Here is an 18501-nt window from a genome sequence, read left to right as displayed (position 1 = left end):
GAGGAGAGGAGAGGAGAGGAGAGGAGAGGAGAGGAGAGGAGAGGAGAGGAGGAGGAGAGGAGAGGAGAAGGAGTGGTGGGGAGAGGAGAGGAGAGGAGAGGAGAGGAGAGGAGAGGAGAGGAGAGGAGAGGAGAGGAGAGGAGAGGAGAAGGAGTGGTGGGGAGAGGAGAGGAGAGGAGAGGAGAGGAGAGGAGAGGAGAGGAGAGGAGAGGAGAGGAGAGAGGAGAGGAGAGGAGAGGAGAGGAGAGGAGAAGGAGTAGAGCAAAGTGGAGCTTCTGAAAAATAACTTTTTTTAGGGACCAGTGAACAAAAGCAGGTGGAAGTGAAGGCGCAGGACAGCAAAGACAGGGTGGAGGACGTTCCAGAAAAGAAGGAGAGTGGATGAATGGGATGGTTGACCTCATGAAGCGGCAGAAGCAGTAGAAATAGCTGCCCCACTTGCAGACACACTTTTTGTTGCTAACCAACTGTCCTCAACGCACAGGGTTAGCTAACCTATATAGGCTTGCTCCACGCCGCAGCATCTCCCACACACTCACAAACACACATGAAGACGCACTCAATCACTCTCTCTCTCTCTCTCTCTCCCTCACACACACACACGTGCAAGGGGAGGGGGAAGGCTAAAATCAGGCCGCACATGCTGTAAGCTACTGCTGAGTTAAGTCACCTGTGCTGCTAGCCTAGCTTGCTAGCGGGCAGCCAGCTGCTCCTCTAATTAAGAGACCATCTACTCAAGGGGCCTGAGCATATGGAGGCTCTATAGCTAGGTACTGGTCTTATAATAGATAGCAAAGCCATATGGTTGGGTACCGGCCAAATTGCCAAAAGTTGTACATACTGTATTAGGAAGATAAGATTACTGTGATCTTGTGGAGGCACTAAATAGAGTTTAAGAATACTACAATACAATGTCCATGTTTAGTAGATCTCCGACTGCTCTAACCCCTCTGAATGGACCAACAGTGCATATCTGGCATCCTGATATCACTGTTTTCCACCTGCGGAGTAGATGAGACACTTAGTGGCACTAATTGAATTCAAATGATTATCCCCCAATTAATCAAACTACTTCACCTAAGAGAAGTAATATAATCGAGTGAACCTTCAAAGATGGAATCTCGACTCATACACACTTCATTGTAGGGCCAAAGACAGAGCTTCTTCATCACTACCCCCCCAGGGAGGCAAATCAAGGTGATTATCTGAAATTAGCTTTAATTGCATTAATTGAAATTAATCAGAATGCCATATAAAAATTAGCAGAACTGAAAGTATTAAACCTGTAACCTCTCAATATGCAGTCATTTTTCTTTTTGTCTAGACAAATAGAAAGTAAGAACAAAAACAAAGTAATTTAACTAAATGCATGCTGTTTTAACACCATCACAATATTAGTGTTAAATAATCCAGGTGAGGCATGGAAATACATAAAAACACACAAATAGTCACAATAATGGGTACATTATACTGTCTAAGGAACAAATACAACCTATTAGACTAATGTTAGCTTGACACAGCAATTTTTCTAATTGCTGTCCGACATCAAGGTTAACACACACATGCAAACGTACTTGCAGGCAACAACAAACACACAGATGCATACAAATCTGCACAAACACACTAAACACTAAAACCCACTTGCTTGCTTTAGCCTCCAGTACGAACAAACATACAATTATGTGAGGACCTTTCAGGCTACATTATGAGAAATGCATTAGTCAGTGATGGCAAATGGAGAGCAGCTCAGACATAACTAATGTGTGCTGTGTGTGTGTGTGTTAATGTGTCTCCATATGAGAAAGTGAAAGCAAGAAAGGCAAAAGAAGGGACGTTCAAATGGATAAAAAAAAAAAAAAGAAAATGGTAGAAAAATGGCAGTCATGGTAAAATGATAGTATTCAGGGCTTTAATTTAATGCCGACAGTCTCCAAAGATGGATGTTTCTGCAGTTTAAGTTTTTTTTATTTTTTGTTTTTTTTGCACCTGGTTTGGTGACTCGTCATTGTGCACCACAGAAGAAACAAATTAGGGGGAGTGTCAACAGCATGCCAGCACTACACTGTAATTTTCATGTCAAGATGCTGTACAATTGTTTGCTATCTACAGACTATATGGACTTAGACTTGGCTGCACTACGCTAAGTGAACCTAGATCACTTTTGTTTTCTATTCTTTGAACAATATGTATCTAATGAATATTCATGAGGAAACTATAGTTTTATTTCCGTTATAAAGAGTAGAGAGATTTATGTCTTGTTCGGCATCTTTCATCCACTACAATTATCATAAACATCTATCCATTCAGTTGATTAACTCTCCTTACTGGCGGTAAGTATGTGCTGTGTCTAGAACACACCCAATCCACAATGAAAACCATATTCAGATCAGTTCAGTGTAACAGGTCTTGTTACTTGTTGGATCTTGATCAGGTTTTGGAGGCAATGAGACTGTCAAGCAAAGTTCACTGGGCTCCATGACAAACCTCTGACCACTCCAGGTCAAAGAATCACAATTAGGATCATTGTTTATCCCCTTGTTTCCGAGGTGATAAAGCAACTGCAGAAATTGAAGCTTTCCCTTTACAGTGGCAACGCTGTGGTTGCAATGAAAAACATAAATTAGCTGAGCAAAATAACCACTTATAAGCGCTTGTTTAACTGTTTGTTTTATAGTTACAGTAAATTACTCTCAATAGAATTGTTAACTTCACCCAGTATGTTATGGTGTGGAGAGTATTTTTCTGAAGGGAATAAAAGGTGTCAATGTGATTGCCCATTACCGTAACTAGGTACAACATATCCAATGTTAATTCATATAGCCATAATTATTGAAATCTGTGGATGAAGCCTTAAATTATAGAACTAGCATATTCAGTCTTCCCATGTGTCTCTCTCACTCTCTCTCTCTCTCTCTCTGATTATGTGCTGTCAATGACAGACGGACGTAAATTCTCATCATATCATCATAGCAATAACCAAACACTTAGTTCTATAAATAAAAAAAGTGCAGGGTGAGATACACTGCTGCTATAAAATAAATTCTGAGCATGTTAAGCAGTTTAGTGCAAATGACATTTACTGTTTCTGCATCAAAGTAAAAGAATATAAAGTAAATATCCTGTGTATATAACTAAAGTAAACTTCACAGTAGTGGAAAAGTTATTCTAGTGTTTTGTAGCACATAGTGCACACGTGAATGAAGAGAGGCAAAGCTCTATTTCTATTTTGTGCAAATAATGCATTCACTTTGCACTTGACATTGCATGAGTAAAGTCAAACTCTCTGTCGCGTGTGCAAGTGTGTGTTTAAGTCAGTGTGTGTTAGTTTGGGTACTGTGCACCCACTCACTCCCACAATGACACAGCTTTCCCCCTTTAACAACGTTTCTTGTCAACTTAGTACACAGCAGGATTAAAGGTATAAAAAGAACCTCTGAAGCAGAAGAGGAGATGAAAAAGTGTTTTAAAAGTAGAGACAAAGAAACAGACCCCGAAACTTTGCTCCCATTTCCATTACAGGCAGCCATATTTAGACAGTCATCCATTAAGTCTGCTGCGTTCTCATACTGTCAGCCCCTAGTGAAGCCAAAGAGGCCATGTCAGCTGAGGGTGTTAGGCATGCAGGCAGGTAGGAAGCTACACAGAACTCTGAGTACTGTGGGAATTGGTGGAACGAGGGGAGGGGAAGGTAGTGTTCAATAATGTTACTGTAGTACAACACCTTTAGGAAGAGTAAAATGGATTAGAGCTTTAGCTCAATGTGAAAAGAAGCTCTTCAAGTGATGGAAAAGAGAGAAAGAAGACAAGAGGTGGCTGCTGTGGTCCAGCATAAAATGCATCATCATGCAAATGATAGGGTAACAAATTAGGAGGATGAAGAACGACTTGCAATAAAGATTTGGTTTGGAACTCACATCACTTAGTGTTATCTCATAGAGTCAGGGTTCCTTATATAAATTAGATTTTCAGTGCTATAACTGTAAAGTGCGCAATGTATCGTTGGTGTGTTTGTGTCTGACAAAGCGAAAGGAAAGAGTGTGTGTGTGTCTCACCTCTGGCCCAATGTGTTCTGTCTGTGTTGTGCGGTCAGTCATTTGGCAGTCTTTCATCTTCAGGGCAGCTTTGGCACTCTCCTGCATGCAAAACGAAAACACACCCATCAGCTGTGTCCAAAATCTCACAAAAAAGGAACATCAAATACAAAAACATGAGAACATGTAAGTTCCCTCCCAGCTGACTTACTGTATATGCCTTGCCTCCACTTGTAAAACTTATAGATTGCTGTATGCTTAGCTAGCTGTCATTAGCAAAAAATAAACAAAACAAAAAATAAACAAACAAACAAACAAAAAATAGCTCTAACTCCAAACAACCTTAACAAACCCAAATCTGTTTCTCCCCTTCAGCTGCCTCTCCTGGAAATCTAAGGGGTCATAAAACTGGGCTGAATTGCAGGAGAACTTTTCTGCAGCCAAATATTGGAGCAGAGGCCCTCCCCAAAGTGCACCAGTAGAGAAAAAATCATAAAAAGTGACAGCTAGTGCTGGCCAGCCCACTAGAAAGGTCCTTCTAGAAGATAATTAATAGGTTTCCTCTGGCAGATTTACAGATGGAGGTGTAGAGAGAAAAGCACTGGCCCTTTCCTTCCAAAGTACAGAACATTTACCTTGACCAAGAACCTGCAGTGTCCTGTGTTACCGCTATGTGATTATTTTGAAAAGGCAGTTGCAAGTCCTCTATTTCCACCAGGAGAATTTTATGACTATGTCACTAATCATTCTGACATGCTCGCCCTACACTGCACATGGGCCAAGGAACAGAAAGGGTTGAAAGTTGCAGTGGCTATGAAATATTGAGAAATTCATTATCTTTAATACAAATTAATCAACCAAATGAAGATAAGGTGTAAGGATAGTTTTACTGCAGGGAAAATGTGTGAGAGACCGTTTATGATACAGCTTTACACCCAAATACAGTATATACTGTCATGTTCAAATCCACCTCAAGTGACTGTTTCGATAGTTATAGCCAAGACTACACAAAAAGCAAGGGAGGCCTTCTGCAACTAAATGTTGCAGTTGGAGCACAGTCCTTCAACAAAATGTGCCAGCAGAGAGAAGAGAAAACTCATAAAAACTGACAGCTAGTGATGACCAGCCAGCTAGCAGGTCCTTCTAGGAGATAATTAATAGGTTTTCACTGGCAGATTTACAGAGGAAGGCAGAGGGAGGAGAGAACTGGCTATGAGCTGCCCTTTCCTTTCAAAATCCTGCACTTTAACTTAGCTGTGGTGGGTTAGGTTTTTCTTTAAGGCTCTTGCACATAAAAAGACATCTGTACACCTTCAACAACACACCCTCACAAAATTGTACAACTTCATAAATTTGGAGCAATGACACCTGACCTTTGTTCTAAGGCATATAAAAGACATAATGAAATGATGCTGTGGCAGCAGGGTGTATATGGACTAGTATTACAACTAAATATACACTATATTATTATTACGTATTGGGACACCTGCCTTTGCACCATGTGAATGAGCTTTAAAGGTGTCCCAGTCTTAGTTAGTAGGGTTCAATATGGCCCACCTTTGGCAACAACAACAGCTTCAACCCTTCTGTGATGGCTTTCCACAAAGTGTGGCCAAGGAGTGTTTGACCATCCTTTCAGACGAGCATTTGCAAGGTCAAGCACTGGTGTTGATCTGAGAAGCCTGGCTTTGCAGTCTCCACTCTGATCCATCCTAAAGGTGTTCTATCGGGTTGAGGTCAGGACAGGTCAGTCATGTTCCTGCACCTCAATCTTGCTTATGTCACGATTCAGCTCTTCATCTTTGGCAATGGAGTCTGATCCTAGATATGTGACAGCTTATCTCATGCACTGGTGTGCAGTCATGTTGAAATAGGAAGGGGATATCTCCAAACATCTCCAAACTTTTCCCACAACGTTGTGAGCAAGAAATTGTTAAAAATGTCTTGGTATGCTGACATTCACTGGAACTAAGGCACCAAGCCTAACCCCTAAAAAAAAGGAAAACACATCATACCCCCAGAGGCAGTCTACATGCCTGAATGCTTGATTTTATATATCTGCGGCCATGGAGGGTATTGGAATACCTGAATTCAATTATTTGTAGGAGTGTCTTAATAATTTAGACAATATCGTGTACACAGATATTTGGTTGTATGAACAATCATGACTGGTATATGTCTAGAACTCAGTTCCAGCTGGAGGCAGGAGCCAGAACATCTCTGTCAGAGTGAAGTGCCAAACAGATGAATATACACACAAACACACACACACACACACACTCAATCCTGACATCTGTGAGCGTTTGAGCGTGCACAACCGACTTCACATCCAAAATTATGATTGATGGATCCATGTGTGATGTTGGGAAAATAAACACTAATTTGGGGACTTCACCATGCCACCATATGAGAGAAATGGAGACAGAAAAAGAAAAGAAGAGAGAAAAGACTCAAACACAATGTACAAGATGACACTGATCAAACAAAGACCAAAACCAACAACGCTTTCAATAACAAGTTAGTAATGGTTGCAAAAAAACACTGCAGCACCTTACAGTTTAACAAAACAAAATATGTATATATTAGTGCCTTATTTTTCAAAATGCACGAGTGAGCTTGAGGTTGAAAGCCACAAACTAGAGATGTTGAGAGAAACTCTCATCTTTTCATGGGATGTTTTAGTAAAACACAGAATATCGCCAACATTTTCCTTTCAGATTAATGCTTTAGTTCAAACGTTAAGTTAAAAGTTAGCACTACACAGTAACTTGTGCTGTCTGTACAGTAAATTACTGACATTGGCCAAGACTTGTCCACAGCTGTGAGACTGCCAGGTTTGTCTTGTATTGAGATTTGAGAATGAGGTTCAATGTAGTCTAATGCAAGAGTCAGACATAAATTCTACCTTTACAAAGGCATTAGGCTCAACTTTTAATAACAGTGGCAGATACAGTAGGTATAAATTTGTGTTTATTATTGACTTATAGAGTACACTATACAGGAATGAGTCTAATATTCTTCTTCATCATGTTTAATATTAGGTCACATTAGATTATACACCTGTACTGATCTAAAGACATGACCACAAGTGTAGATTTTCATTAAAGTGATAAATATGGTAAAAATATGCTCTCCCAGTTCCCACTGCAGAAACATAGAGATTAAGAGAGACCATGAGGTTAAAAGAGACAGTGAGTGTGCTCACCTTGAGAAATGTAAATCCATGGATCACACAAATAAAGACATATTGCTATGACACTGCTATGCCGTTTGTGTTTTTAATCAGTCATTTTGTGCACCAGCCCATCATATATCAAAGTTCCTGACACACTTAGATGAAATCAAACAGCCTCCAGGCAAATCAATCAACCTGGGACACTGAAGCCTGCCACACTGAAATGCTATCATCTTAACAAAATGCTTATATCATTTCCATAAATTCTAATTGGTTCATTTTAGAATAGTTGATCTCTAATGTGTTTTATTTAATGAATTCAATTTCTTTGTGAAATGAAATGATAATTAAGTGTAAAATTCATTATAGATTAGTATAAGCAGCTGCACATATTTATAAAGAACAGAGCTAACAAAGAAATTAGTTACTGCAATTAAAAAGGTGTTTTAGTGTGTGAGTGTACAGTATGTTACATCGCCTGTAGACATGAATTTCAGAGAGAAAGATTATTGTTTCATGAGCAGTTAAACATTGGCAGTAGAGTTAATAGAGAACCTTTCTGGAGTGGTTATTGTATGAGAGAAAGGCTCCAGGTCTGAATAGCAGGTAACTTCAGACACTTCTATTCTTTGGAGAAAATGCATGTAGCTGTCTGAGTGGCCATTTAAGTCCTACAGATAATTCTGCAGTCTGAATACAAATGTGCCCAATTTTTGTATTAACTGCACATTAGGCGCACCCAGTGCTGAATACAGCCCACAGAGAAAGAGAAAACAGAAAGAAAGGTGCTGTTGACAGGAAGACAGAAAATGAGAGAGGGCACAGGAGAAGTGAGGGCAGAGCATGAAAAATGAAAAATGAGATGCGAGTGCCAGAAAGTGATCAAACAAACAGATGCCAAATGAGACTCAAGTCACTGGGTTGGACTGGCATCTCTTTCAGTGCTGCCATAACACTGGCACATTATCCTGCCAAGGCCTGGCATAATGTCTGAATTACACTGCTTTGATAGAACAGGTGACAAATTACAGACGTGAAGATGACAAATGTTGTCGTACATAGCATTTCTGCAGATGATCCAACAATTGAGCTTTCAAAAAAAAAAAAAAAACACTAACAATACAATATAGTTTGCCTTTGAAGATGTATATATTCACAGGTATAGTTTAATTGTTCCAAACTTCCAAATATGGAAATAAACCCATGTCTCTCATCCTTGTCTACAGATGCAGTTTTTCAAAGAAATTATACGACTCCTTTGGCTCGACTGGAGTCCCAATAACTCTGCTATTACATTAAGCTGGCAGGAACAAGCTGTTTACATTAAAGATGGAAAAAATACGTTTCCTGGTGCCACGCCATGTTATATTGATGGTGTGACTTCAAGCCAACTATAAAACCATTCTCACATTTATTTCCTCCTCTCTTTTTGAGGTCAGATTTTACTGGCACTACAACATCTGCAGCATGTTGTCTGACAAAGGAGAAGATCATAAGAGGAAAGAAAACCGACAGAGCTACTTTAACAAAAGTAAAAACTTTCTCAGTTCTTTGAAATGTTTAACCTTTCTAAAAAGAAGGATTTTTATTGCTTAATGAGGAATGAAAAGATTTGTGCTTCAAAGGAAATTAGTGTTTAATTTATCTCTCTATCTATAAAACAAATAATTTTAAAATATTCAAGCTGGTTTAATTATTAATTTAAAAGTTTCGAAAAACAGAGATCAAGAGAAAGAAATTGTGACAAAATGGGAGGAAAAGACGTTCCATTAAGTAATCCTTAATTCTCTTACATATCCCATCTATACATCCTGAACACATTCTGTTTCATTGACTGATTATCATCAGAAGTGTCAACATATTGGGTGGTAATGCAGCACTGCTAATCTAGTATCATCTTCTTATAGCAAATAAATAAATTATTTGAGAAATCTGGCATAGAGAGTATTTTTACAGAAGCACAAAAATAATACTGTATACTGACACTGATACTGGATATTTTTTAGCCTAAACAGTGCTACAAAATGAACAAAATCATTTTATTCTGAACACCTCATCACAGAGAGCCTACCATTTATACTGTAGAGTCTACTACTATAACTCAACATCACCTTAAAACTAAACTACCAGCTTTGGAAACAATTGGGTTTCACAATCATATCGGAAACCAAAACCTGCTGACTATCATGCTAGTTTAACAAGTGGATCTTACCAGTTCACTCTGGAGTTTGAGGATTAACTCGTCTTTCTCCCTCAGCTGTTGAAGCAAGGCCTCTTCTCTGCCGACGTCCTAAACATAAACAAGAAGACACCGTGTTACACATTACTCAGAACACAGATGTCATTTATTTAAGTGACCATACTCAATACACAGTAGAGAGGGATAAAAACATACAAATGTCTTGAGAGTGTGTGTGTGAGATACAGAGAAATTCTCTAAGTGTCTGAATTTGAGTTGTGTTGCTTGCTGTGTGTACTGTATGTGTAATAGTTGCTGCATGCTGCAAAGCGGATCTCCTCTCCTCACTACAGCTCTGTGATGAAGTTGGTGTTTCCTATGACAGCACATCACAGCATTCAGTATTTTAATATGACCTTGTGCTGTCAGGGGACATTATTGTGAAGAACAATGAGAGGAGCAAAAAGAAAGAGTGAGGAGAATAATAATACCAAAAAAAAAAACTTTAATTTTCTGTCACCTTTTAAAACAGCTTACAAAGTATTTTATGACTACTGAGTACTAAATTATGCATGGTTCATAAAATTTTCTATAACTATTTAACTTGTTTGTCCCATTTATCAACTGTACAAATCCCCAAATACAATGAATTGTGCCATTGAATCAAAAACAGCATTATATAAGTCAGCCAGTCAGGGTTTTCCAAAGATCAGTCATCTGTAGACCAAGGCTAAAACTGTGAAAAAGCCAAGCTCCCAAAAGTTCACTATTTACACACAACTGGCACATGGGGAGGTTAAAAATGTAAAAAAAAAAAAAAAATGTAGCTGGACTCCAGACATAGCAGATGTCAGTGAAAATCCAACTGGACAGAGAGCTAAAATGTGGACAGACAGACTGACACAGTGAGAAGGAGAAAAAATAAATAAATTTTAAAAAGAGAGTGAGAGAGAACGAGCGATAATATGGAGAAAATGAGATGACAGACAGAAGGCCATTACCTCTTCAAGGACATTACAGCAGAAGAGGAAGAGAGGGGCAAGATAACAGGAGGAAAATGAAGGGGAAATGTGAGAAAAGGGGGACAGTGATGGAGAGAAGGAGAGGACAGGAAGGGCCTGAGGCGGAGCATGATGGTCTGAAAAACTGTGGGGAGCTATCGAGCTAAAGGACAGACAGAGAGTCAGAGGGAGACCACGGGGAACCATATAGCTACAACACCGTCCTTTAAATGACCTCTCTGATGCAGACAGCTAAAAAGACACTTTTCCTCAAGTCACATTGAAATTCACCAATGTTAAAATGTACGACAGGCAGTGTGTTGCATCATGACGTGTTGACTGTAAAAAGCTGGTAAAAAAATTGTAAAAAGGCTGCAGAAATCATTCGCTTCGTGACAAAGACACCTGTTAAGTGTGGAGGGTGGCTGGTTCAGTTTGCAGTCAAGTGTACTTGAACCTACTGTGCTAAGAAAAGCAAAGAAATATATTTTTTATTTATAGTCCACGTTGAATTCCATCTAAACTTCCATAATAAGTACAACACTACTTCATTCTTAGAGCAGCAGTATAAAAGGTTCCATCCTGACTTCACAGCTAAATAGGTGGCATCCACGTTTCAAACATCCTGGAATTATAAAGACTACTACACCAAAGATCTGCAATGTATCTTAAAATAGTTAATGCTTTTTTTTTCTTACCCATTTTACATATTTACTTGAAACTCAGGTTTATGTTAGGGCTTTATCTTGGCACAAGATAATGGTCAAGGATGACAAAGCTAAAACTTTTGCTAAGTGCTGTCATGGTGATAAAACCTACATTAGAACACTTTTCCCACTAGGAAATAGAAAAACAATTAACAAAAACAAAACCCAGCAGTGTTTAATCAGTGTGGACTGGACTGTTTACCTGGCTTTACAGGGGAGATGCTGGTATTTATAGATAATAGGGATATTTTTTCCTACTGCCAGAACACACACATACACAGTGAGAGCACAAAAATTACTGACATGAGATTTGAATGGGCTCGAGAAATCACTAACATGCTGTGACAATTACTACATTAGTCAGCCTCTAAAATTAATCTCACCCGAGTAGGACTGAAGGCTGTTCTAAATGAGCTGTCTGGCTACAACTGCACAGCATGCTTTTGCGCCCTGTTTGTTTGTTTGTGTGTGTCGTGTGTGTGTGTGTGTGTGTGTCGTGTGTACGATCATTTTTGTGAGGACATTTTGTGTTTTAGCCAATCCTCAAAACTTTGAAAATAAGCCCAATTTATGGGTAAAGACTAGGCTTAAAATCAGATTTGGTTAGGGTTATGGTAAAGTTTAACATGTGTGGTTTGTTTACAGGCAAGACAAGTCCTTAAGATAATAAACTGAAAGAATAAGTCATGAGGAAAATACAGCATGGTAAGAAAAGAGAGAGAGATAAAGTTCTTCAAGTAGTAATCAGTAGTAATGATCAGTAGGCCATAAACTGTTCAATTCCAATGGACTCGTCATGCTTATATGACGTCAGTGTGATAGCCTATAATTTAAAATGTGCAATGGCCTGACTTAGTTGTCCCTTGTCTAAAGTACCCAGTGTATTATCCCACAAAATGTAATAAAACGTGGAAAAGAAACCTAAAACTAATACCAAACTCGTCCTTGCTTAAAGAAGCAGAATAACATTAAGCATTAAGCCCCCCATCAGGTGGCATTCCAACCTATTTTTCAGGACTGTATTGAATGGAAAAGGCTGTGGAGGAAAGGTGGGTCATGAATTTATCTCTAATGTGATTGGAATGGCCTCTGTGAGGATAAATCTGATGAAAACCACTGGAGTGCATCAACTTTATGTGATTTTGTATAGCATTTGAGGCCACCCCATGCTTGAAATCAGGAGCCAGTTGAAGAGGGTATGAAGATGAATTACATTTCCCTTGTTAGTAGAAATTATTTAATTTGTTACCTTTTTGAGAAGCATACATTTAAGAAAATGAGTGTTGTTTATCTATCCCAACACCCACCTTCTTCACTCTTGGTTAACCAATAGCCCATTTTCTGAATTGGGGAAACGGATGTCCCAAATAACCACATAATTAAATTCCTTTTCTTTGTTATCTTTCCAACAATTTACCCCACATTTATCAGTAGCTTTACTTAAACCACAAATGCTTGTGACTTGAAGCAGCTAGAAAAAGCTGTGAAAGGGTATACTCACTTTGATTACTGCCCTGTCATGACAGTTGAGGCTACCACAATGTATCTTCCATATTCATTCATATGAACTGGAATGAAATGTAACTTGCTTTTCTAAACTACTCACAGCTGACTGGAGCCAGTTCTACACACACAAACAAATAAATGCACTTACAGTACAGTGATGTTGTCATTTAGCAGTCCAACATTGAATTTTTCTATTCTATCTGAATGTACAAATGTATATTCACTATAGATAAACCACTCAAAATAATTATTAGTTCTGAAATACACTTTATTAACTACAGACACAACAATGAACAAATAAACGGTGATCCCTAAAAGAAGAGCTTTAACCTGCTTTTTACAGGTGTGTTGCACAAATGGTACACCCAAAGGCAGCCAGTTCTAGTCTTACAGATATCTAAATGCTCAGGAACCTTTAATATTTAATACACTCCCTGACCAGCCAGGAATCTTTGACTGAAATCTCAATCTCTCAAAAGAGACTCAACATAGGTGAGATTTTTAGATAGTAACAGACACAGGTTGAATGAATAGAAACAGGTACAGTAGCAATTTCCCAGGGCTTCTTCATAAATATTGCATACACGTGTCTTCACATATAAATCTAATTTCCATAAATGTTCCCTTGTATCCAAATTGCAAATTACTTTATTAGTCATGACCATGTGTTGATTATGTAATATGGTCATAGACACAAAATTATAAAATGACGTGCAGTGAAAAATGCCAACATGCATACTAAAAACGGCTTTAATTTCAGTGTGCTTCTGGTGAAAATAAATACTGTCATTAAATGCAATGCAGAGGAGAAATGAGGGAGCAACTCACAACCTGATAAATAAAGGGGAAAACATGCAACAAGGTTGGTTTAAACGAGCAACCACCTAAAACGCAAAACAAACAAACCAAACAAAAAAGTAATAAATCCTTAGAATCTTACAGGCATGCTGTGAAAATGTAAAACACACGTTATCTGAAAAGTGGATCTGAAGTGAGTAATTTTCCAAACCCTTTGTCAGATGTATTTCCGTTAACACATTAGCACATTACCACAGTAAAAAACATACTACAGTAAAAAGGTGCTCAGTCCACTGACTAGAAGTGATACAAAGCCAAGTTTAACATGTGACTCCTTGGGTGGTTCGATCTTGTCTTGAGGGTGTTTAATTGATCTATAGCAAAGAATGTAACTTAAAGTGTACATTTCATTAGTGCCTGGAACTTTCAAATCAGATGATCAAGACATATCTGTGTACATTTATGCACGCCGACTAAAATATCTGTCCCCGTCTTCCTCTGACTGTTAGCTGTCTTCATTTCTTTAATGTATGGCTGCCACACTGACTATAATTATGACTTCAATAACATGTCTATTTTTGTTCACTGACTGAAGAGGGCAAATCAGGCAGCACACACAAGGTGATGACAAATGTGCCATTTGCACACGCAGATAGAGTCAAGAATGTCTAATAAAAATAAACGGTGTCTGTAGAAATTAACTCAGTTTCAGTAAAATCTAAACTGCTGGTCAGCATTAACTCTCTGGTATGTTATGATTCAACAGGTTTAAAGACTTCTATGTATTTGGATACATACTGCATGACCAGCTATGGTAATGTTATGCCCCAACGTACAAAAGACAGGTTCTGTCTGTGAACGGCAGCAGTATCTCAGACTCCAGCACAGACGCAGTTAAGCAACATTTAAAACCAGTTACTGTTAGTAAACCACAGAAAAAAGATGTCTCCTGTTCCAACTTGCTCAAATGTAACAGGAGTCACTGAGTTGCCTTATGTCTGCAGTTAAAACAGAGGTATATGAAATGTGATAACATAGCTTATAAAGGAGATACTTGGTTATGTTTCATGTTGCAGAGACTGAAAACCACAAATCAATGTTGATGTAGGTAAATGGGATTAAAATAGCAGGGGACTAGCTGCTGCTTACATAAAGACACGCTTAAACTGTGGCTTAGATATAACAAAGAGATATATACAAACTTCAGATATATTTTTTGATTAATTATTAATTGTTTGTGTTTTGCTTCAATTAAAACTCTTTTAAAACGAAAGAGCAAAGGAAACCATGTATTTTAAGCCACACAGTTGCATTCAGACCAGCAAAGAATCTGTATTATGGAATAATTGAAACCATTAATATATTTCTGTTTGTAAGGTGTCGCTGCAGTCTGTTAAATCTCTTTCTGTTGTCATTGCTCAACCTGTTCCCAACCACAAGTATGAGTCATGCTTTTCTCTTATAAGAAGGGATTATTTATTGTTATTTCAGAAACATGGCTTTTTTCTGTTGAATAGCCTGGGGTAGGGTCTTTAACTTCAAACTTTTTGGGTTTCCTTTTTTAACCAGCTGTCACAAAAGTAACATTAAATCTGTGTAAGAACAAAAGACTAAACTAGTGCAGTGCATCAGTCTTAACATGCCTTTCTAACCAGCCCCAGAGTGAAGCAAGATTTTGGCATGGTGAATAATTTAGGATTTAAAAGGTCTATTAAAATTTCCATTTTCAGATTAGACTCAAGATATCTTATATACCACAGAAACACATATATGAAAGATTTAACCAACAATATGGAATTCAGGACAACTCATTTTCTCTGTTGATGAGCTCTCCCTCTCTTTCACACATTAACACACAACATGTGAGAAACTGGCCATGAAGCTCAGACAACAGAGACAGTGTTTTGGAAATGTTTACATAAATTGAGAGAGATAAAAATCAAAATGTGTATCTCTACATGTATTTGCTGCACACATGTATCCTTTTAACCCTCCCTTAGCATGGAGAAGTTAATAATTATAAATTTGCTGTCATTATAATTATACATTATTAATTTCTAATTATGCAGCCTCTGACACAATGATAAATCTTTCACTATAAAAAGAAGTTCTACGTGTCCGCTAAAACAAAGGCGAATGTACACAAAAGTCAATTAATTGGGTACAAAAGTTGCTGTCCTAGACACACTGGCACTCTGAATACACCTCTGGCAACTTACTCTAGTGTGATTTTTCTACTTCACTAAAATACAGTAGAACACTTTAACTAGGACAAAATCTGGTAGAAATCATGTCATATGCATTCGGTCTAAATTAAACTAGGGCGCACTGTGACACGGCAGCCTCTCAGGTGGCTACCGTAGATTATTTTTACACCCACAGAGTCGTTTTCTGGAGTGCCAGGACAAATTCTCTTCTCTCCCCTCCCTCTTTTTTCTTCTTCCCCACCCTACCCTCTTTCTCTACCACCCTCCTCAAACGCTTCCTTCACATATGCTCTCTCACTTTTACTGTATCTCTTGCACATTTGTATTAATGTTCTCCTCTTTTAAACTATTGCTTTCACGCTTTCACCACCCCCTTTCTGCCTCATCCCCTCTCAGCTCAATCAATCTTATTTCCAAGTAGAACAATGTCCTATTCTCAGTAGTGCATCTATTTCCTTATACAATATGTTTCTCCTCGTGCAATATGCCCTCTCCACTTTTATACCGTTTCTTTTCTGTGCCTCCAACTCTGTCTAAAGGTTATCCTTTGCCTCCCACCTTGTTACTCATTCTCCTCTCTCAATAACTATACAGTATAACCTATATATACACAATACGTACACCAACACACACACACACACACACACACCTCTTCTATTCTTCTACCTGTTTCCATCTCCTGTAGAGCCTCACTTCCTATTACTTTTGCTGTTTTCTGTTTGCTCTTTATATCACTTCCCATGCTGCTGTTCCGCCCTCTGCCTCCCTCCCTTTAAGAAACCATATTCCTAATCTAAATGTTGTTTAGGATATTAAGGATAATTACATTTCGTGAGCAAGAATTTTGTAGAGTTTGTCTAAAAATGTAAATGTTCCGATTTTACCCTAACTGTTTTTACCAATTAATGTCAGTGAACCTCCCTTTTTTAGAGAAGCAGCATGTGCTCTCAAAGTCAAGAAAAAATCTCCATGCTCGTTTCAAGTCAGTTTATGTATGACTGTAATACCTTGTAGTATTGTTAACCTTCCATACATGGATTTGTCATGGATCGTACACAGCATTGCTGTAATATTTAACCACAGACTTCAGATTCATCTGCATCACTGGATAATTGAATAATTTTGTTTTGCTTTTTATTAATGATTTATTTAGTAAAGGTCAAGTTTTAACATTTGGCTCTGAACTGTTTAGTCAGACCATTTCTACTCGCTTTCTCCTAATGGCTCTACACCTTCCAATCCCACGTTCCTAGCTGTCTTCCTTCACTGACTGCCAATCTGTACATTGCTCCATGAAAGAGTTTGAACCAGTGCTGCTGTCCTCACGCTGTGTCCCACCCTACATTTTTAATTTTTCTTATCATCCAGCTGCCACTAATACTCAATGTAGGTCAATAAAGAGGGCACACAATCTTTCTTTCTCTCTCTCTCTCTCTACACACACACAAATAAATATACTAGGGCTGTCAAAATAACCTGTTCATTTTTTATTAATTAATCAGAGAAAAAAACTACATGTTGAAAACATTATTGCTGGTGCCCTTTGACTGGGTACATCAAAAAATAAGAAAACAGAAAAAAAGTAGCGGAGAGCAGCGAACCAGGAAAAAACACTGTAACCTAAAACCAAACATCACAGTATACAGCCAACTAAAGCAGAGCACAGTACATTCTGCAGAGTAATGTGGGCCAAGTATATTTTCTAGTTTATTAGCACAAATAAGACATGGGTTATGGTTATAATATAATGTGGATCTGGTTTGGACTTTCAAAAAGTACCACGGTGCAAAACAATAGTTTGCACGTAGAACATCAACACCTGAGTCAAAACACCCAAGAGAGCATGCTGACAATCAAACAGTAAGAAGACCCCACATGAGTGCATCAACGACAGCTACACAGTCAGTGGCTACAAGACCAAAACAAACCACTCTAGTGACGGCATTTCAGAAAAGCACTCTGTTTGACAGGACAGGGAGATGCTGGAAAGAGGTAACTGGTGCAGTGAGTTTACGATTTCTACAAAAACTAGATACTGCTCAAGAAAGCTGATCGGCAGCATGAGACACCCAGCCACAAGTATTTTTTTCAACACAGCCGTAGGTTAACCTGCATCATGAAATTATCTCCCCCATGTCACAGAAACAGTAGCAACAGCATAGTGCACAACACGGGATCTTCTTTCTGTTTTTACTTTATGTTTCCCGCAGCTAGCAATAAGCTTAGAGGTTTACATTTTGGTAAACTAGGATATTCCTCTGTGCGATGAGAAACAGAACCAACAGTAAAATGCCACAGGTTTACAAACTCATCAAGTTATTTGCATCAGAGCAAAAGTACTAAGGTGCAAAAAAGCCCTAAGACACAATGACAAACTATACAGATACTGCAAAGAGATGTCACATGAAATCAAACTCTGGTATCTAGATACACTTTTTCAAACACTGATGCTCAATATTTGTTGATACTATATCAGGCACTGAGATCACAGTTAGTGGTTGTGCTTTACTGGACTATATTTTAAGTGGCCTTTTCAATTCTCCACTGTACATGCATTATTATTATGAAAAGAGAAGGAAAAACATTTGAAAAGAGTAAAGGTTGACAAAAGCTGCTCACAAACAAGCAAGAAACTGAGCACTGAAACACACATTCTCCCTGCAGAGATTAATAAATTTCATCTAGATGGCACAGCTCTGATGGTGATAGGCTGACAGAAGGGATCTGTGACCTGTCAAGGCAAGCAAAACACTTTGTCCCTCTCTCGCTTTTTATCACTGTTTTTATTACTGTCTTTTTTATATTTCTCCTCTCTTCTCCCTTGCTGCCTTGCCCATCAACTGTCTTTTTTCCTATTTGATCTTTGTATGATTTATTATAAGGTGATGTGGAAAATA

At 38.4% G+C, this 18501-nt stretch overlaps 1 protein-coding gene across 1 annotated transcript in view; it reads right to left on the bottom strand.

The window, feature by feature from the left end:
* The window catches only part of LOC113150295 (serine-rich coiled-coil domain-containing protein 1-like), a 107133-nt gene that overhangs the window by 49194 nt on the left and 39438 nt on the right, over nt 1–18501 (bottom strand). Inside the window, exons 9-10 of the mRNA XM_026342738.1 lie at nt 9419–9496; nt 4053–4133 (exon numbers count right to left, since the gene is read on the bottom strand). Of these exons, the coding sequence (XP_026198523.1) occupies nt 4053–4133; nt 9419–9496 (159 nt within the window). The remainder of the gene's footprint in view (nt 1–4052; nt 4134–9418; nt 9497–18501) is intronic.

Source organism: Anabas testudineus, chromosome 9 (genome assembly GCF_900324465.2).
Source record: "Anabas testudineus chromosome 9, fAnaTes1.2, whole genome shotgun sequence".
NCBI lineage: Eukaryota > Metazoa > Chordata > Actinopteri > Anabantiformes > Anabantidae > Anabas > Anabas testudineus.
The sequence above is the reverse complement of the archived record's forward strand: the minus strand, read 5'-3'. Positions and strand labels throughout refer to the sequence as shown.